At 53.5% G+C, this 21,334-nt stretch overlaps 2 protein-coding genes across 4 annotated transcripts; one reads left to right on the forward strand and one right to left on the reverse strand.

Moving 5' to 3' along the window:
- The first annotated feature begins 435 nt into the window (after positions 1-435).
- Positions 436-3,742, forward strand: LOC122364402 (fibrous sheath CABYR-binding protein-like). Its single transcript, XM_043334726.1, has 2 exons — positions 436-1,243; positions 2,030-3,742. Exons 1-2 carry the CDS (start codon positions 555-557, stop codon positions 3,243-3,245), a joined length of 1,905 nt encoding a protein of 634 aa, XP_043190661.1. The 5' UTR covers positions 436-554; the 3' UTR covers positions 3,246-3,742.
- A 3,989-nt stretch (positions 3,743-7,731) lies between these two features.
- LOC122364391 (bromodomain adjacent to zinc finger domain protein 1A-like) lies at positions 7,732-21,158 on the reverse strand. Of its 3 annotated transcripts, none has more exons than XM_043334704.1 (18): positions 21,109-21,158; positions 19,787-19,905; positions 19,155-19,293; positions 18,460-18,596; positions 18,214-18,291; positions 17,491-17,892; positions 15,977-16,160; positions 15,446-15,646; positions 14,596-14,762; positions 14,066-14,187; positions 13,544-13,709; positions 12,436-13,345; positions 11,967-12,188; positions 11,521-11,625; positions 11,114-11,282; positions 10,210-10,439; positions 9,312-9,904; positions 7,732-8,990 (listed from the first exon to the last, which is right to left on the reverse strand). In XM_043334704.1, exons 2-18 carry the CDS (start codon positions 19,897-19,899, stop codon positions 8,894-8,896), a joined length of 4,035 nt encoding a protein of 1,344 aa, XP_043190639.1. In that variant the 5' UTR covers positions 19,900-19,905; positions 21,109-21,158; the 3' UTR covers positions 7,732-8,893. The 3 variants fall into 3 exon arrangements, with proteins under 3 accessions (XP_043190639.1, XP_043190638.1, XP_043190637.1); XM_043334703.1 differs by having other exon boundaries at positions 21,076-21,142; XM_043334702.1 differs by lacking the exon at positions 21,109-21,158 and adding an exon at positions 21,001-21,100.
- Positions 21,159-21,334: the final 176 nt, after the last annotated feature.

Genomic DNA, 21,334 nt, shown 5'->3' on the forward strand with positions numbered 1-21,334 from the left:
GCATAGCTCTGTTCCATCGAATACGCAGTCATGCTACGTTGCCGGGCAACCTGCTAAAGTATCTCAAACAACGCTATGATTCCAGCTAGTTGCCTAGCAACTGGCTGTTTGAAATCGTCAAACTGCCTTTAGCACAATAAATGAACAGCTGAAATGAGGACCACATATGTCCCAGCTGCGCCGTATACGGTTAGACATTTGGAAGCAAACCAAATGCTTCCAAATAGCAAATTTTGGTCCTTCTTTCCTTTACGGACTCATCGAACATGCACGAGATATTTCGGCTAAATTCATCATGAACTAGTTCCGTGGAACAATATCCACATCAATTTAATTCGTGAAATCACGCGTGCTTCTAAAAGCACGTGCTCATCCATTTATATTCAAGAACACTGCGAATCTTGATCGGCTCAGGCTCGTCAAGTGCTGCCACCTATGGCCAAAGAGCGCATGCCTGGAGCGTACGTCGAGCCGGACTCTGACCAGTATTCGTCGGTGACTCGTCGATGAGGGGCCGGCGTCGCGCAGGTGTGAAGTGAGCGTGGTCTCCTGCGATGGAGGCCCCGGACGGCGACCTGCCACAGATTCTGTGCCTGCTCCGCGACTCCGTTCCGCTCGACCAGGAGGATCTCGACGCCTGTTTCGACCCGGAGCGATTCGGGCGCAAAACGAATCCGGCCCAGGAGGAGGCGATCGCCAGTCAGTGGCGGCGAGCCAGCCGTGCCAACCCGCGCCTCTTCAACGGCTCAAAGTTCCGGTACGCGGGCTTGCAGTGGTGCTCCGACCGACCTCAGCTGCAGCTCGGTCTCACCAGTTACCGGGAGCACGTGGGCACCAACCTGCGGGCCGGCCAGCGGCAGCTGCAGCAGGCCGGCGAGGCGGTGCACGGCGACCCGCAGGCGTTCCTGGCCGACCCGCTGGCCGTCGGGGCGGCCCTGCTCACCTCCGATAACCGTGTGATCCTCGTGCGGCGGGCTCTCTGGGTCGGGGAGTACCCCGGCCTGGTGGACCGGCCCGGGGGTCACGCCGAGCCGGACGAGCTGCCCCGGCCCAGCTCTGCCGAGGAGAGTCCCGCCGCCGAGGAGCGGCACCGTGCCGCGCTCAGCGAGGTGTTTGAGTCGGTGCGGCGAGAGGTGCGAGATGAGCTCGGTGTGCCGCTAACACACATCAGCAGACCGTACCTGGCGGGAGTGCTGCGGGACCGGGGGCTCGGCGGGAGGCCCACCCTCGAGTTCATACTCAGGTCAGTGGCGCTGTACGGTGCCTGTGTTGTGGATGACCGCGGTAAGGCGATTTACTGAAATATATCCATAGGCGCGGGAGCCGGGGGGCAGTGGGGGCAGCTTGCCCCCCCCCCCCAACTCTGGGGCCGTGGGGGCGGTGCCCCCACAGCTTTGAGACGGAATACCACACTTTTTTTTTGCAAATGTTTTCTTTTTTTTGTTGAAAAAGCCGAGGGGTGAAAAATAAGTGGCCTAAAACCGGTGAGAAAACTAGATTTGGGGGTACCCTAGGTTAATCTCTATTATGGTGTGCCCCCCCAGTCGGAAAGTAGTTCCCGCGCCCCTGAATATATCCGTCATGAATCGCTGACTGATGACATTCCAAATAATTCCATTCCGGGAAGTGATAGCTGTTTAGCTGGAGCTTTACAGTAACCGGTAATCGTCAATTAAACACGGATTTGTAAGCCACCATGCCATAAGCTGCAGCTTATTGCAGCTTTGCAATGCAGCGTGCTGCTTTTACATGCATTAAATATAGGCACGTTTCTATGAACAGGCATGATTAGATTGTGCGCTTATATCGTTGGCCTCTACATATCAACATTGTAGTCACGTGGCTTCGTTTGACGCATCGACCGTTCTAATCTTGTAGCATCGCCCGCGGCTTTCTCAGCTCAAACACTGTTGCTTCTCCCTAAATTGGATAACGATCGGCGCTCGCCGCTCGCGTGCTGAGCCGACACCTCCTTCCCTCCCCGCTCCCTCCCTCTCTCCACCTGACTCCTCCCTCTCTCCATCGACAGGTGTTCGCTGCCTTCCACCGACCTGGAGCGTCTCTACAACGAGGGTAAACACTGCGAGGCCGACGAATCGCTCGGCCTGGTGATTCTCACACGGGACGAACTCTTCTCCGAGCAGCGTTCGGTGTTCCGAGTGCCCGACCTGGCAGAGCTGTTGGGCGTGGAGTACCCCTGGAGGACAGCGAAGGGAGACAGTGCCATAGGGGAGGGCGAGGGGAGTGGGGAGGACGCGCGGGACGGGCCGCAGAGTGACGAGGCAGTGACGTCGGTGACGGCGGACAGCTGTGGACCGGCGGTAAATTGTGATGTGTCGGGCACGTCAGAAGTGGTGGCGAACTGTGAATCAGCGGCATCATCTTCCCCAGCCCCGGCGGCGGTGACAGCTGAGGTGCCGTGCCAGGACTCTAAGGTACCGCCGGCGGAGTCTAGGGCGGAGCCGCCCCCGCCGGCCGCCAAACCTCGCCAGCAGCCGCCCAAGAAGAGGCGGAGAAACAAGAAGGATAAGCGCTGCCCGGCGCGACAGGAGAAGGCGGTAGAAGACCCCGCCCCGGAGAAGGAGGCGGATACAGCAACCAAGGAGAGCACAGAGCCTGTCTCAGACCTGCAGACTGCTGCTGATCCTCAGACTACGGACGAACCTGCCGTCCAGAGCAGTGATCCCAAGCCCACAGACTGCCAGAACGCAAAACAGAACCCCAATGAGGATCACCAGAAAGAGAATGCTGAGGACGAGGCAGCGCCTGGGACCGAGCAACCAGTCGCACTCTCGGAAACGCCAGCGGCAGCTGAGGACACAAAACCATCAGCAGCCTCTGCTGAAGCAGCACCTGACGTTGTGCCGTCCAAAGAACCATCGTCTCTGCCGCCGTCCACCGCGGAGGACGGCTCTGGCCCTGAAGCGGGTGCGTCTGACGAGGTAGTAGTGGTCCAACAGAACGGTGTCGTGCTCATAAAGTCCGGCGAAGAGGTCACCGAGACCACAATGCCAAGTCGAGGCGAGCCCACGGAGACCTCACCACCGAGTCAAATCGAGACGCACGCCGAGGTGGTGAACAACCCGGAGGGCGCCGAGCCGACAGGAGCCGGAGCAGAGAAGACGCCTGAGGAGTTGGAGCGGGAGAAGAAGGCGCAGCTGTGGAAGCAGATGACGCCCGGGTGTAAAGCGGCACTGGCGCTGCTGAAGGCGGCCAACCTGAAGGGATTCGTGTTCAGGTTCTGAGGCGGGAGGGAACGGATTGGGGTGTGTGCGGGTCGGGTTTGGATGTCGGGTGGAACACACGAGTGTTAAATGTCTGATGGCTGCTGTGTGTGGGCTTGGGTGTGGCGGGATCATGTTCACTCAGGAGTTCTGAAGAACAGTTATCGCAGGAATCGATGATATTGCTCCAAGGGCACTACAATTAATCCGCTATGACGCGTTTGCTTTTCTTGTAACTCGCCGGACGCGTGACAACGTTTAAACGGGAAATCTAATTATATCATCAAAGGAAAGCCAGACAGTATTACCTAATCGCCACACTAACTGCGCCTGAGGGTTCGCTTTGATATTAACCCTTCCTGGGTACACTATGACGTCACTCCAGCTGACGTGTGACGTCAGACTCGCTTTGCTCGCGGTCGGGAGGCCGCGCTACAGTACAACACACGTCTTCGTGCGGCCCGCGTGCCGATAGCCTCGGCGTCGGGTGTGGTTGTTCAATAAATAATGACGGTGTCGCCCCTCTGCTCCTAGAATACCGTCCTCGGTCGAATGCTGACGAGACAGTGCATACAGATGGCGTATATGGGATCTGTTGGTAACGTAAACAGACGAAGAGACGAATGTCAGGAGCGATGCAAGGCGTGTTTGTTTTGTCATTACGTCAGGAGCGGTGCTGAATGTACGGAGAACGTATCACTTTCATCAGCGGGAGACGCCTGTAAGCATGGTAGGAGCGTCTCTTCTCTGTTATAGTGACCTGTCAGAGGTTGTCAAACGTTAGTATTTCACCCATCGCGAATCGCAGCACGGAATGGCTCGTCCTTTGCGTGACCGGTATCTCACCACAGCCGGCCCCGTTGACAGTTTGAGTTATATTCCCCCGACAGCTGGGATGTTACCCTGATCACGTCATTCATCGTGCCCTACCGCCACCCCGCCAGACCGCAGGGCCACCGGTCGACCCCATTGTGGTTCTATGGTGTCATTTGTATGCACCCCAGCCTATTTGAGGGCGTCGTCCCCTCTACCGCACAGCACAGCCCCGCCCACCACAATCACCCCCCCCCCCCCCACTACCGGTCCTATCGGGCGTGTGTTGGTCGCAGTTTCTCATGCGTGACGCGCGCACACACACACACACCGTGTACCACCGATCGGGTCTATGTCGCCGGGGAGGGGGAGGGGGGGGGGGTATCGACCGTCCGGCCGAGGGGGCGTGCCGGCCTCTGGCGCCGTCCGGACGCCGGGCTGCCGACACGGACCGTCCGGCGCCGACCGTCCGGACCGACCACAGCTAATTAATCAGCACGGCTTACAGCCGGCGATTGGCCCAGGCCGGCGCCAGGAGTCTGTCGCCAAATCTGGCCAAACCAGGGCCGGCGACGGAGGGCGGCTGTAACGGCCGGCTGACCAGTGAGCAGTGAGCAGAGATTAACGCCGGAGAGATATTGGGTACCGCGGACAGCGCGGGGTCCGGGGAACATGACGAGGGCTACAGGGGCGAGATGGTGCGATAGGTAGGCGAGTACAACTATTGACGGCGCCAGCAGCGGTGTGATCAAAGCGTGTTTGAAAGGAGCAGAACTCGAGCTGGTGGACGCCAAATATGGGCATGTAGTGGCCCAGAGCCAGCCATGGTCCCTCACCGTGAAATGCAACGTCTCCAGATCCCAGACAGCCTTCTCATGCTGTCGGATAGCTGTTCCGGCATCCGGGGCTTCAGTTCTCGAAGTTCGTCCTGCAAGATGTATCTATTACGGTTTATGGCCAAAAGTCACCCCAGACGGGCAATATTTCTTTTATGAGCACCGTGAACGGGGCTGAGAAAAGGTCATGCTAACGGCCTCCCTGGGAAGAGAGAAGTACGGCACTAAATCAGCTCATCGCTCAGCTTCTCCTCCCAGACACTTGTTTTCTCGTTCGGAGATAATTGGTCGCCGTCTTGAATGTTTTAGACGGATAGTAACGATCAGACAGTATCCCACAAGACTTCTGCTAAACTCCTCTTGTGACAAGCATTGTCAAAATAACCTGAACCTTAGCAGCTCAGAATGCAACGAAACGAATTAAATCAAAAGAACAACCTATTTCAACTTATCAGCAATGCAAACAGGGCATGAAAGTTGAAGCTACAACTGACCAGCGCGGCGTTTTGCAAACTAACGTCTGACACATGACAGTTTTCCATTGATTTTCAGTGCATGCTCTGAAATTATTATGCCAGTTGGACGGCTGCTCTGCTCTGAGTCGAGAGTCGAATGACCGTGTCTGGTCTGGTCTGGCAATGACTGGCTCAGTGTGGTCTGCTCTGGTCTGGTCTGGTATCGTCTGAGGCATTACATAGTCTGAGGTCTGCTCTGGTCCGATCCAAGTCACCATTATGAACAAAAATTCGCGTTAGGGAAATAGGAAAACCGGCCAGCTAGGTAGAGACGGGATTAGCCAGGCGAAAGCCGAGGGACGGTGATGAGTCTGGGGTCACGTGTCAGATGGGAGGCGGAGAAAAAGCCTTGGACGAGACAATGCAAACTGTGTAAGGAGATTCATCAAAAGGAGACAGACGGGAGACGAAAACGACAAACGAAAGCGGAATGCGATGTCAAGGACTCAATACGACCGACGCTCGGTAGCGACGGTGGCCAAGGGACGAGCGTGAACATCTTTCAACTTCTGCTCGTCCCGCCCGCCTTCTTTGGTGGATGAGTGCCCCTGCCCCAGGTCACACGACCCGGTACCAGCCGGTCATTGAGCTGGTATTCAGGGCGGCGGATGACAGCTGCCGGGCTATCAGAGACAGTACCCGACACCATATGGCCCAAGAGTACCCCTCCCTTGTAAAACACTTGAGTTCAGACTTTGACCGTTCAGAATCCGACCCAGCCAGTCAGTCAGCTGGGGCCAGTCTGGCCAACAGCTCCGAGCCGTCTGTCTGTCGCAGACAGTCAGAATCCAAGCCACTCGGAAGTCAGACCGACCACCAACTCAGTGACAGCTCTCGGTCCCGTCGTCGCCGACGGGCCGTCTCGTCGGCGCCGACGGAGCTCCGTCGTTGCCGACGCTGGGCCGCGGCGGCGGCGGCTCGGTTGGCGTGGTGCGATAGAACATTGATTTTCTGAGCGGCGCGTCGGCCGCGCGTACCGAGGGGAGGGACGGGGACGCTGAACGGCAGCGAGGGGAGCGCTCCCCGCCGGAGGGACAAAGGAGGTGGCACGGGACGCCGCACCCGTATCAAAGGCCGGCGGAAGGCCGCGCCGGGAGGGGAGCCGGTCCCCGACAGCGCCTCATCATGGCAGATCAGAGGGAGGTATGACGAGTTATTTAGCGCTTATACAGATATAAGACGCGTTGGTTGAGCACGAGCGAGACTTGCGATATTAACTAAGCGTTCATTGCTTTTGTTTTGCCTTTGAACTACCTTGCTGAATACCGAATCGTACGTAAAGCGACGTCAAAATTGGTGGTCGCCCCTTATCAGACAAAAACGGCAAATGCCAAGATACGTGTCTGTTCATAGCGGAAACTGAGTCAAAACAAACGTTAAACTTGGTGTGACAAAAAAGTCAACGGTAGTCTACCGCTTGAAATAGACCTTCAGATCACAGACACTTTTACCCAAATCGGGAGCACCGCATTAGCTCAGCAAAGACGGGCAATTTCTTCCCATCGAAGACGTGACCTTTGGAGAAGGAGCCTACGGCCGCGCTCCAGAGTGACCCAGTGGTCGGTGTGTGGGGCGGCCATCGATTCGCCACGGTCGCCCAGTCGGCGCGGACCATTAGTTTCACAGACGGGCTGTTCAGCTCAGCGCGATCCACTGACTAGCAGCCACGCCTCAACACGGAGCGAGCGGAGGATCCGAGCCATCAATCTGGTGATTGGTGGCGCCGAGAGGTCATTACGACTCTAGTGAGGTGATGACTGTGCGGTCAGGAGTAGGACTGTGGATCAGAATTTGGGCAACGGACGCCAATCGATCAGGAACTAACGATTATACCATCCAATGATCTGGGTAATTGTCAAACAGCCACATAAAATCAGACGGCGCAGTTTGTGCTCTACAAAAATAAAGCAAAACGCAAGTTGAAATGGAACGAACTATCAACATGGTAGGCGGGCCATTAAGCATAGTCAAGCAGTCACTCTTAGCTCGACGGACTATTCTCAAGCGAAGCGCTAACGTAATCACACAAATGTTATCACGCATCTTTATTGTGTGATATCATGAACATTCCACAAATACGAGTACATAACCTTCAGCCTGCCCCTGTGTCCACGTAGAATACCAATGAGGTAGTGAGTCTTCCTTTTATGACGTAAACCTTGACGCCATCCGCCACCAGTAGCAGAAAATTACACCATCAGTGACGAAATGTGTTGACTCAAGTAAAAACTTCTTTCTAAAACTATCTTCCTTTTTTCTTTCTTTCTTTCCTCCTTCCTTTCCTTACTGTCGTGAGGGATTCGGAGACCAAACATCAAATACGCACACTCAAAGAACAGCTGGTAGTTGTAGAAAATAATTTATTTACCTGACTACCTCCAAGAAACGTACACTGCTGTCGACTGCCGGGCACAAAGGATCTAACATTTACCTACCACTCCACTGCCACTGATCACTGAGCGAGACCAACAAGGCATTGTATCGAGCCCATCGAGCGCTCTCGCACGCCGTAAAAGCCACTCCGAGGTACTGTGAAGACGCCTGTCCTGCCGTGCTCGCTCGGGCCGTGCGCAGACCCCCGGTTGGGGGCAACACGGGCTACCTGGCGGTGGAGTTGAGAACTAACCGACCTGGGCGAGTGATGGGATGGGACGAAGGGGTTCCGCGTCTCACAGCGTGAATAATGAATGGAGCAAGATGAGCATGTGAAGTGGAGGTAACTGGAGGAAGCAAGGAGCAGGAACTTCAAACGGGCTCCCTGTTGTATCGGTCTAGTTCATTCTCCCCCTCACAGTAAACAGGTCCTGCAGCTGCTCACCTCAGCCCCTTTCCTAACGTCGCAGAGTTGTCAGACCAAAGCATGTGCTCGCCAACTAAAGCCACTCCGACTGTGCTCACCAGCTCTGAGAACGAGCCTTAGCCGATAACAAAAAGCCACAGAGCTGACGCTGACAAAAAATGATGCTAAGCTATGATTATTGTGAAATGAGCTCTATGAAACCTTTACACACAACAGCCAACAGACCCAGAACGTGATTTTCAAAATAAAATCGCGCGAACACTTTACAAACCTGGTTGATCTGTGCGTCATAATCTCGGCTGAAACCTCACCCGATACTCGCCAGGACAAATGAAACTACCTCAACTTTACTCCTAATTCCTTTGAGCTGACTCAATTCTTCCCACTAATCCACGGCTCCGATAACCAGCAGACCGATGTCACACGGCACGTCCGCCACGAGGCTCAAACTCAGGCTCTCACTCACGCTCAGCATCTACCGGGGAGGCGCCACGGGATCTGACACGGCCCGGGGCACCCCACCCGTTCCACGAGTCTCCGCCGCCGTGCGTCTAACCTGATCTGAATCACGTCACTCAGGTCCTACCGCCTCCGCCGGCGACCGCCGTTCCGCGCTGACTCGGATGACTCTGGATGAAACACGATGACTCAGATGACTGGATGAGTTGTTTGGATGACTACCGCCCACCTTAATATGTCCTAGTGTCAGTGCGAGCGGCGGGCCCGCTTCCCCGCCGGGCCACCCGACAGGCCGAGCTCCTTGGAGCGCTTCTCGAAGAACCGGCGCAGCTTCAGGCAGTTCCTGCGGGAGAGCAGGATGGGGCAATCAGATGGCTGTGAAGAGGAACGGGAACAGTAGCACATAAGATCGCAGTGATTTAAACTTCTCGACGTCATGCGCTTTACATTAATGTTCAATAGTTTGGTAGTGCACGGAAGAAAAGTCACAACCATGGAATTATAAAGAAACTTTGCAAAATCTAAAAACAAGTATCCGGCAACTTCTTAAACGTTACCTTCGCTCGGCATGTTGCGACAGTGAAAAGTTCGCTCTAAAATCCAACCACTACCAAGATAAATGCGCAGACGAATAAACCAACCTCATCCAGCACCCATAACTCACCGTGAAATCGGCGCATTGGTGTCGTTGTACATGAGGCAGTTGGAGAAGATGAGTCCCGCGTCAGCAGTGAACTCCGCGGCACTGCCGTACGCGCCGCTGTTGACCTTCTTCTGCATGGTGGTCAGATCCATCGGCTGGCGCACGATCTGATAGTAGCCGGGCGCGTCCTTCCCGCGCACCGGTTTCAGGAAGTACTCGGCCGCCGGCTGTTTGCGTAGCTCGTCCAGCAGACCGCTCAGAACCGCCTTGTCGAGTCGATCCGCCGCGTGCGCGTCAGAGCCGGCGCGCCGCTTTTTGGCGGGAGCCGGTGGGGACGCCTCGCGCGCCCGCCGGGAGGCAGCAGCAGCCTTCTTGGTCGAGCCGCCGCTGGAGCGTTTGGTTCCTCCGCGGGAGGAGCGTTTGGAGGACGCCTGCGGAGGCTCCTCCTCAGCTTCCTCCTCCTCAGCAGCCTCCTCAGGCTCCTCCTCGTCCTCCTGCTCCTCGTCCTCCGACTCCGGGTCCTCGGCGACGAAGGCGCGTCGCTTCTTTTTGGGACTCTTGGGCTTCTCCTTGGGCCGGCAGCTGGAGCAGTACCAGTCGCCCTTCGGTATACTCTGGGGGAGAGGACAGAACGAGTTGGATGGGACGAGCAAAGCTTGTACATCCATTTCATGTGAATGCTTATGAGGCGCGATATATAATTCAACAATTAGGAAAAAACGTTTCTTCCGGGTACGTACAATAAAATTATCGCCTCAACATTGTATATTTGATTTGTGAGATGATGCATGTGGTTTATGCCTGGGCAGACATTTTAGGCACATAATTCAACAAACGTCCAAATCAGGAAATTAACACATACCCTTGAACTCATACCAATTGCACTCAACTCCAGATAACTCTAACTAACGACTCTCACCTTCATCTTGGGCGTGAGGCAGAACATGTGGAAGCCCTTGTCACAGCCGTCGCAGAGCAGCATTTTCTCCGGGTCGGAGCGCTTCCTGCAGAGTTTACAGCGCGCGTTGAGTGCGGAGCGCGACCACTGCACCGACGACTCGAGCTGCGCGAAATGGACGAACAGCTGGGAGAGCGAGGTGCTCGCCATCAGCGAGCTCTCCCAGACGCGGCGAGCCTTCTCCGACGCACCTGTGGGGAGAGCGAGTCAGAGGGTGAGTCAGGGGTGAGTCAGGGTGAGTCAGGGGTGAGTCAGGGGTGAGTCAGGGGTGAATAGAAAGAGTTAAGAATGATGGCCAGGAAGGCAGAGGAAAATAGAGCCAAATATAATCTATTATCTTCAACTGCGTATGCCACAGCGAAAACAAGGCGTATATATTGAGCGAGTAAACACGGTTTAAACATCAGCTCGTCTAAATTCCGGACACAAACCAGATAAAACTCCGGAAAGGCCAGAAAAAACTGAATTCGTATGCAGCTGGGCTCAAGTTCACCCAAAACTTACTCTTCATCCACTTAGACTCCCAGCAGTCATAGCTCACGGAAAAACTTCTAACACCACAGCGGCCGATAAACAACTTAAACCTCCCAGCCCAGTCCCTCCCAAATCCACTACCGCCTCTCCACTTGCATAATGGCGACAACTTCTTTGAACAGCATTTCAGGACTTTCCCCAGTTCTCTTAGCTCCCAAAGCTCTACCCACATCTCACAACACAACTCTCTCTCTCTCTCTCTCCGTCTTCTCTAACCTAAAACCAACGCCCACCCTCTCTCACCGCCCATCCCACCACGTCCCATCAGGGCTGCTGAGTCGATGGATTTTCGGTGACTAGAACCCTCCTACCACCTACCCACGCCACTCACCCAGCGGACTCTGCAGGTACTTTTTGTCGATTCCCTGCTCCAGCTGCAGTACGGCCGAGGCCAGTGATCGGACCAGGTGTCGCCGCTGGAGCCGGGCCGCCAGCTCGGCGGCCGCCGGCGCCGCCTCGCGGTCAGAGAGCGGGGTGCTCGTGCCAGACACGTCCACACTCTGTGGGTGGATACAGAAAGAGAATGAGGGATGCCGGATGCATCAACGCATGGCAAAAGGGAGAGGGCAAGAGGGTAGACATGCTGTAGAAAAGGTAGACATTCTGTAGGATTGTTGCGTGCATCACATGACATCGTCTTTACAATTTTGCACCAGAAGCAAATCTTCGTCCCATCTGCGTCAACAAAGACCGAACGCATCGGATAGCTAAGGACCACGAGGGTCGGCTGTTACTCACGTTATCCACTGATCCGGCGCCGTCGGCCCCCCAGGTCAGTTTGTCACACTGCTGGTCATAGGATCGCTCGACCAGAGCCTGACGCCACTGGGCCAGGTCCGACACCTGCAGGAAAAATACGATATTTAGCTCAGCTAATTCGGTTGAAGCACACATTTGACGCATCAGGGTAACATCTAGTTACTATGTACGATTGATGGACAATTTGATTCCAGGATCACTTTGTAGATGAGTTTGGACTTCCTCCAAAATCATGGATCATTCAGTCCTAAGCAGATAAATGATACATCACTGTGGCCTGAGCGTCTGAGGACGCCTAACCAGACAGGACAACAGCGAGGTGGCGGATATTTTGCCCCCGGCTTCCGCACCCAATAGAAACCCATCTAAACTCTGACTCAACATCCCTGAGGGAGACCAGAGGGAACAGCGACGACGACTCGTACCTGCACGGTGCCCAGACAGCCGAAGCGGATCTTCTCCTCGCACTCGAGTATCATATCCCGCAGCAGGAGCTCCTGAATCTCCGCCACCGGCGTACCCGTCGGGAAGTTGTAGTTGGGATCTCGGCCGCTAGATGTCGGCTCACGCCGCGGCCGGCGGTCCGCACCCGGGATCAGCTCGTTCTTGGGACACTTCTCGATGCCTCGACGCAAACTGTCACCGGCCTGGCACACACAGAACATAACCGATTAACTAGGCGACACACCAAAAGACACTGGAAAGGATGCATCAAAAAGGGCAAAAAAAAAATGGAAGCAACCGACAATGAGTAAAACAAACAAGATCTTCACCGCAAAGACACCGACCAGCCTTGTTACCAACAAAAGTAAGGGACAGATCAAACAAAGTTTTAAAATAGCAGGCTACCTACTCTATCTAGGGCTGCCGGTTTCTCGGCGCACGCCGCCTCACCTGCTGTATCGCCGCCTTCAGCTCCGCCTCTCGCACTCCGCGCTCGTTCAGAGTGGAAAGCAGCTGCTCCAGGTGCTCCAGGTCCGGACAGAAGCTCCAGGACGTCCTCGGCAGGATGGCCGAGTGGACGGGACACTCGTCCTGCTGCCCGGTACAGACGAGCAGCCGGCGGTCGGGCGGCTGGGTGTCGGCCGCCGGCACCGCCCGCAGTTCAGCAGCCAGGTCCAGCTCTCCCGACACCAGCTCGTCCAGACGTGTCTTGGCCTCCAGATCTGCCGGCGCGGCGCCCGCCTCCGCGCCGCCGCTCGGCTGGTTCTGCTCCGTCAGAGTCGCCGGTTTCTTGGTGTAGGTTTTTGGCGGAGGTACCGGCGCAGGAGTGTTCTCCTTGTCGCTGGGACTGCCGGTGGTGGTCGCGCCAGCGGTGGCAGAGGAGGCGGTCGGCTGCTCGCCAGCGCGGCTCATGAGCCGGTCCGTCAACAGCCGGCGGAGCACCGCCTGCTGGTCGCCACCCGCCGCGCTCAGCTGCCGGTTATGCGGCGTGGCGTTGGGCAGACACACCCCCACCGTATCATCATCATGTTCGACATACAGTCCGGGCAGCGCTCGGCCCGCCCAGTACCGACGGTAGGCGCGGTCCCGGCCCAGCGGCGTCAGGGAGAACTGACGGCTCAGCTCGGCTATCTGCTCCTGGAGACGCGTCTCTTTTTTGGCGAACTCTACCAGCTGGCGCTCTTGGTCGCGCCGCCGCCGGGCGCGCTCCTCCTCGCTGAGAGGCTCAGGGACCGCGGTACCCGGCGCCGGGTCGGCTGAGGTGTCACCGTCGGTGGCCGGGTCGGCAGAGGTGTCGGCGGCGGCCCGCTGCTGCTCCTGCTGCTGCTGCCGCTGGCGGTCCTCCCGGCGCTCCGTCACCCTGCGGCGGAACGGAAAGCGGGTTGCCCACAGCTTCATAACAAGGAGCAGAACTCCACACTACCGAAGCTACACTTACGCTATATCCAAAGACCGATCGTTGTGTACTATAGCGGCATGAAAATCGCGTACAGCACAAACCTGATGAGCTAGACGAGTAATTCAAAGATCCCCCTCCCCGGTCTTCCCAGTCACTCACTTTTCGGCGTGCATTCCGCGCTGGAAGGCCTGCGTGTTGATCCGGAGGACCCTCAGCTGCTGTTTGAGTTCCTTCAGCTTGGCCTCGGCGTCGTCGATCATATCTCGGGCGGTGACCGTGGTCAGGATCTCGCCGACCAGACACTCCAGCACCGCCAGACGCTCGCCTGAGAGGGGTCAGGTCAGAGGTCAGGTCGGCTCAGCTGAGTGAGAGGTCGGCAGGGTCACCAAGGTTAGGCTATTGCCAGGCGCGACAGGTGCACAAAGTAATGTTGCTAAGCAGCCTCCAGTCCACTTTTCCTCGTGCATAAAAGGAATCTTACCGCCAAACTGTACCGGACGGGTGATTATCTGACTTTCGGTTGCTCAGACTGCAGAATTATCGTCGTCTACTGTGAACTCAGTGGCCAAAGGTAAACTGACATCCCAACAATCCTGACATTGCCTCTCTCTACGCAGCTGCACCTCCCACGTCCTCCGTCCCTCTCATTTTCCATCTCCCTATCTCCTTCTTCTCACTCACCAGGCGTGAGGTCGTACACCGACTCGGTGTTGAGTTTCTGCATGATGTCCGGGTGGTCCAATCGGAACTGAACCGTCGGGTTGTCCGTCTCCGTGTACCCACCGCGCTGCTGGTATCGCCACCTGCGGATGGAAAGGTACAGCGGTCAGTAGGGACTCGGGAGGCAGAGAGGCACAGGCAAGGCCATGATGGAACGGGAGCCATGGTGGCCGGTAACAGTACCTGTCGACCTGAGAAGAACTAAAAGAACATCCTTTTTTAGGGGAAGGGGGATTTTCATTTGAAAACCGTCCATGTTTTGCCTAAAATGTCACTTATTATCTCATGCAACGTTCGGAAAAAACAGCATAAAAAACAATAATTCAATTGCCACCATACAGTATCAAGCATATCTATTGGACATTTCCTTCCTTCCCATCATTCCCCTCTCCTTTTTGCCTGGACTCATCGGCGACGTCTCTGGCGGCCAGGTGTCTCCGTCCTTCCCCTGAGTCCCTGACCCTCTCTCCCTTTCCTATCCCTTTCCCTACCTGGACTCATCAGCGACGTCCCTGGCGGCCAGGTGTCTGCGCAGCACCTCGGTCAGTGTCAGCGGGTCGAGGTGGTCGGCGGCGGCGGCGGCCGACCCGGCGGCGCTGTGGCCGCCCGACTCCTCGTCCTCCTCACGCTGTAACTCAAACACCGCTCGCAGCAGGACCTGGGAAAGAAGAGAAGGAGTCAGCTCAGCTCGAACACCGCTCGCAGCAGGACCTGGGAGGGAGAGAGGGAGTCAGCTCAGCTCGAACACCGCTCGAAGAAGGATGTGGGAGGGAGAGTCGAGAGAGGGAGTCAGCTCAGCTCGAACACCGCTCGAAGAAGGATGTGGGAGGGAGAGTCGAGAGAGGGAGTCAGCTCAGCTCGAACACCGCTCGCAGCAGGACCTGGGAGGGAGAGAGGGAGTCAGCTCAGGTGGAACACCGCTCGGAGAAGGACCTGGGAGGGAGAGAGGGAGTCAGCTAAGGTTGAACACCGCTCGGAGCAGGACCTGGGGAAGAAGAGAGGGAGTCAGCTTAGGTTGAACACCGCTCGAAGGAGCACCTGGGAGGGAGAGAGTCAGAATAATACATATCACTTTGTAACATGGTGAGAGGAAAGGAAGTCAATTTGAACACGGTTCGGAGAACATGGGATAATTAGGGGAGAGCGAAGACAAATACATGAAACACATCACGTCCTGAGGCATACAGAGCGGAAGAGAAAAGAGAGTACTGCATGCGACGAGGAGCGGATTCTCAGAATCTCAGAGTGATCTCTCAATGGCCAGATCACCGTACACGACCTCATGTTTCCAGACTTTCAAGTTCTCCCTAACACGCCTCCTTTTCCCTCCCCTTTACCCACCTGCAGTAGATCGCTGAGCGCTCCGGCCACCTCCCCGTCACAGAGCGCCCTCTCCACCACGGACAGCGTCACCCCCAGCGGGAACGTGTCGCTGAGGTCCAGCAGCTGGCTGAAGCCGGACACAAACTCCAGCAGCTGCAGGCAGCCGCCAAACAGCTGCGCAGGAACGCGCGTGTGGACCGGCTGCATCACCGGCAGCTCCTGAGGGCGGGGAGGGGGGGGGGGAGGGGCTCAGCGGTCAGAGGTTGTCTGGGGTCAGCTGGGTTGCAGAACCCCGTTTTGACGTAAATTAATGGTTGGAAATCAGGCGTAATTCGAAGAAAAAAGTGTTATAATAATCGATAAAATTTAAATTATTCACTTTCTATAACAGTAACATCTGTTTTATACTAGAGTCGGGAAAATTAGCTTCATCGACGTTTCGTCAAACAGGACATCGCAATTTCCAACAGAGATGCCCCATACCAGCGTCCTGCATCCCTTTCCTCCCTTTCCCACATCCTCACTCCCCAGCCCGCCCCGACTCCTGACCTGGTGGTCCTCGCAGAGCAGGTCCTCCCGGGGCCGTGTCCAGTCCTTGAGCCACTCTGTGACCAGTTTACGTCTGTGCCGCTTTCTGTCCCGCTCCTGGACTTTGAGCTCGACCAGACGGCGCCGCTCGGCCTCCCAGCGCTGCCGAATCTCCAGCTGAACAGACGACAGCGGCTCGTCGTCACTGACGAAGGGCAGGGCCAACGGTTAGAGGTCAGGTCACAGGTCACAGGGACGAGATAACCGATTAGAGGTCAGACGACAGGTCAGCGACCATAGGCCATGGAGCCGTAGGGGTAGCGACACAGTCAAAAGTCAGGGTTTGGAGGCTCGGGGTCAAGAATTAGAGGTCACAGGTCATGAGCGGTAGGTCACGGGTCGGTCACCTGTGGCCGCGTTTGAACAAGGATTCATCACCAAGGATCATACGGCATGTGAAAAATGAAGATTGTAATATCTCAAAGATGCTAACAGATATCACTACAGAAATTAGCGGGCAGCTCTGCTAAGCTAAGCCTAGAATATAGTGATACTGTTGGCTGAACCGATTATCAATCAGGCCGGCCACTGTACCACGCGGTTGCGCAATGTGACGTAACCGGACGGAGGAAGCACCTGCCTACCGGTACGGAAACAATAGGACAGACGGCACGGAGTGCAGATTAATTACGGAGCGAGCGAAGCGAGCGTAGTCTTTCCTTAGATTAAATGAAATTTCTGAGTATGAGCGGCCGGCCGGCAGGCCGGCCGTGGTCACGATTCTGCGACGCTTATATCTCAGCAACCACTTGACCGATTTACACGCGGTAATTTCTGTAGGGTAGCTTCATTCCTTCTACCAAGTATTGGACTATTCCCGATGCATGTGGGTGACCCCTTATGCACGTGCCACGTGCAAAACGAAGAGGTGTCACTTTTGTAATTGTTGCAATATCTCGGTAACTACTTGGCCGATTGCGCTGAAAGTTGGCATGTAGGTAGGCACCCACTAGGCAATGCATAATGCATATCCATGTGCTAGAGTTGGGGTGCTGCTGCACGTGCGCACGTGCAGGGGTCGATTCCAGATCTCGAGAACGGCTGGACCGATGGCGCTCAAATTTGGCACATGGTTAGGGACCGGTTAGTAGGGTGCCGTGCAAAAGTCAGTTGGGACCCAGTTGGCACGTGCGCACGTGCAGGGTGCCGCTTCCAGATCTCGAGAACGGCTGGGCCGATTGTGCTCAAATTTGGCACATCGCTAGAGACCGGTTAGTAGGGTGCCGTGCACAAGTCAGCTGGAGGTACCCCATCGAAATTTCGCACGTGCAAGGCTCACCCTCTCGCTCGCTCCGTTAGTCGCCCCAAAAGGCGTTATACTGGTAGATTAGCTATATCCACGTGGAACGTAGATTAATCCAATTAACGACTTTGAAGAACCGTACTTGAAATGGAGTGTAGCCTGAGATAATACACGACCGTCAACCACTTAAAGAGACACCAACCTACTCACGTATCTCGGAAATGTTACTCACTTTTCGTCGAACACCATTTCGGTTTTGGGTCGGACGGGCTTGCTCTCCTGTTGCGGCCGCGTTTCCGTCGCAGGCTTCTGTTTCTGCACGGGCTTATTGGCGGCAAACCGGGGCGGAGCACCCACAAACAGGTCACCAAACTGCACCTTATCCAGGTCCAGACCCCGCGCCGCCGGAGCGCGCACCACCAGAAACCCAGAGTCGTCCGCGCGGGTCGAGTGTTTGAGCAGCACGCGCAGCCGCTCGCGCGAGAAAAGGGCCTTGTCTCGTCGGAGGTCTGTGTGCCGGACGGCAAACAGTCGACCGGTGGCCGGCTGAAGCACGTGGTAGAGCGCCCGCGGCGCGGAGATACCCTCCGAGGGCAGACGGCTGGACGGGCGCTTCTCCGCCGGGCCGCCCGATCTGCAGAGGGGAGCACAGAGACACATGTAACTTAAAGCATCTCCGGAAACACCGTAGAGACCGAAGCAAATAATATCGTCATTATTTGCTACAAAACATCCTACTGGATACTGCAACCATGAACAAGACTGATTACCTAGCAGGGTGGTGATTAGTGATAAGATGCGCCCAATTTAATGTTGTTGGCCAGAAAATGACAAATGATAACACCATCTCCTGTGTTCTCAAGCTCAGTGTTCCTGAATGTAGACGGTTGCTCCGCCGACCGACACCTAGCGGTCCTGAATAATGCACCCACTGTCCCAAAAAAACTCGACTTACTGGCTGGTGTGTCCATTGATACTGCAGCTCAGTTCGGGATCGGCCGCAATAACGACACTCTGTATCACGCAGTCCACCCTGCAAATGAGACAAACAATTCAGAGGTGATGTACTCATAGACAATGACTCAAACATTTGACTGTTATCTTGCGCGAATATATCGACAGTTGAGGCTGTGGATGTAGTGTAGCTAATAACAGCATATTTTATCAGAATCAGTAAATGCTAAAACAGAGGATCACTTACCATTGAGAGCCTCTTTTTGCTAGGACAGCTTCCCCTCTGAAGTAACGATCCTTCACATATGCAAATATGTCGCCATAGAGTTCACCGAAGTTCGTCTTCTTTGTCAAAGTACAGATGTAAAGAATTGCCCGTTTCAGCTGCGAACAGAAAAATGTGGTGTTTAGCGATGCTTGCTGGCATATTTAGGCGATAAACGGTGCAGCATCCCTGCGGCACACTAAACGGAATATCCCCGCGATAAACGGTATATCCCAGCAACAAATTTTATATCCCGGCGATACATAGCATATTCTTCCTACGATAAACGACATGTCCCGGAGATAAGCGGTATGTCCCAGCGATTAACTGTATATCCCGGCGATAAACGGTATATCCCGGCGATAAATAGTATAGGTATCCAAAGGTTGGGACTTTTCAATAAAGACAACCACTATTCTTTAGAATTGTGATTTTCTATTGAATGACAACCAGAGCTACCTCTCTAGGGGGACATTTCCGTATTCCAGCGATAAACGTCGTATCCCGGCGACAAACGGCATATCTCGGTGATAAGACATCCCGGGGATAAACAGTATATCCGGGTGATAAACGGTATATCCCGGCGATAAACGGTATATCCCGGTGATAAGACATCCTGGGGATAAACGGTACATCCCGGCGATACACGATGATCGGAAGGTTCACCACCCACTCACCTCCTTTGAGACAGCACTGAGCGACCTGCGCGCGTCCCTCTCCGAGTCCGCGGCCTCCTGGTAGGTCAGGCCCGACTTGCCGGTCATCTCACACGACCATAACAGAGAGTTGCACAGGATCATACGCTCAAAGAATTTACTGAAACAGGGGGCGAGGTAGTGGTCAACACTAACATTGAAATAAGCTGTTAACATATTCTGTTGTCTTCACAGTTAAGTAACTTTAAAAGTGCTAGATTAAAGTCACACATGAACAAAATAATTGAGAAACTTAAAAAATTTCAGGCCAATGCTCAGAAGTACCTAATTAATGAAACAGGCCTAATGTGTTTTGAATGTGTTCAAAAGCTTGGAGAAAGTGGCAGTTCTATGACAGCTTAGTGATTGGACAAGATATGGAAGGATCAAGGACATGACAGTTTCTAATTGCTACACTTTTTAGAAAACTGGGTCTTCACCATAAGAAGTTAGAACTGCTTGTACAATGTCTGAGCATGAAAAATAAACAATGAGCATGAGCATTTCTGCTCAAGTTATTTTCAAGCCAAAACTAATGCTTCACCTGCTGGTTAGCTTAGCATCATCAGCCATCTTCATTTCGTTTCATTGTCAGCAAATTGTTCAATACTTACTCATAATCCCTGAACACTTCTTTGGTTGGCTCACAGAAGAAAACCTCCTCATCAGGCCTCAAGTCTGGTGGAGGCTTACTTTTTGAAAATGGCTGCTTATTCAAAAGAGGCATTGTCACCTGAAAGAACACACCATGGTTACCATGCAATGGTAATAACTTGAAGCATGGTAAATCATAATTTAATACACACATTGGTACATGAAAGTACACAACATCAGAACACTAATTGGGGGTACTTAATATGACAATAAAATGTTCTACAGGGTATATTTATCATATGATCAGAGAAAACATTGCACCCCAGTTCTAAAAAGAGGTAGTTTAATGTTCACTATATGCATACAATTACAGATGCATGTGTTATTGGCATGTGGACTGAAGACATTCTTGATGTCAAGCAGTTAGAAAATAGAAATGGAGAATCATCCATGAAAACATTATAATTCACTGATATGTCATATAGGTATCCTCTAGACTATTGCAATTGGTACAGATAAATTAAAATAAATACTGTGGGCTTAAGCAACTTTTCTTCTTGTCTATGTTGTGTCATAAATATCTTACATTCATCTTCTCATCATCAATAAACACATCAACAAAATAGAAATGTAAATAACATGCAAAAAGATCAAATTTAATTTACAATTACTCAAAATCTAAATGCTGCATAGTCTATCAGTCCACTGTACATAACTAACATGCATTGGATTAAAGTTGAAGAATGAATTAAACTAAAAATTGAGAATTGCCAATTCTGGTCTAACAGACTGAAATAATGCAAAAATATCATGAATCAGGTAAACGTGTAAGGTGACCACCATTCACAAGTTAGATGGGAGTGGAACCTACAAGCATGTCAATGTTCCTTTCTAAATTCCTGATAGTGTAACATTAAGCAAAAAGGAAAGGCTAGGTAAGGTAAATATTACAAAGACCACCGATGACCCAGACAGGTTTACAGGATACCCTTGTACTTCTGTAACATAAAGTGAACTCAAACCTTATCCAGAGAGGGAAAAACTTCAATGAACAAATTTTCAAAGATATGACACCACCAACTGTATGAATGCTTGTCTAATATACAATTCAATAGTGAACAGACGTTTAAGTGTTGCATAATCAAACTAGCATACAACTACAGCGCAGCAAAGACATTTGGCAATAAAAGAAACACCACCTTCTTCGATCAGACAGGATGGTTGCAGCTAGTACCAGATAATAACTTCGAACTCCATCGATAAACGTATCACTCTGTTACATCGAGAGCGCATTTGCTTCGCAAAATACCTTCAAATTTTAATAATTCAACCACAAACACACCACCGCTACCGCGCGCAATCTTAGGATTTGCCAATTCTAGTATGTTAATCAAATATTCAGTAGAAAATGGAGCTATACCATAGAAAAACTTTCTTGTAAGTATCTTACAAACCCCAAAAATAAACCAAAAAGTCATTTGGTCAGTAAAACCCCAAAAATAAGAATAAAACAACATGCTTACATACCAAAGGGTTTTGATTTGAATAGGTTCAAATATAAAAACACC

Source organism: Amphibalanus amphitrite, unplaced genomic scaffold (assembly GCF_019059575.1).
Source record: "Amphibalanus amphitrite isolate SeventyFive unplaced genomic scaffold, NRLGWU_Aamphi_draft 000674F_arrow, whole genome shotgun sequence".
Lineage (NCBI taxonomy): Eukaryota > Metazoa > Arthropoda > Thecostraca > Balanomorpha > Balanidae > Amphibalanus > Amphibalanus amphitrite.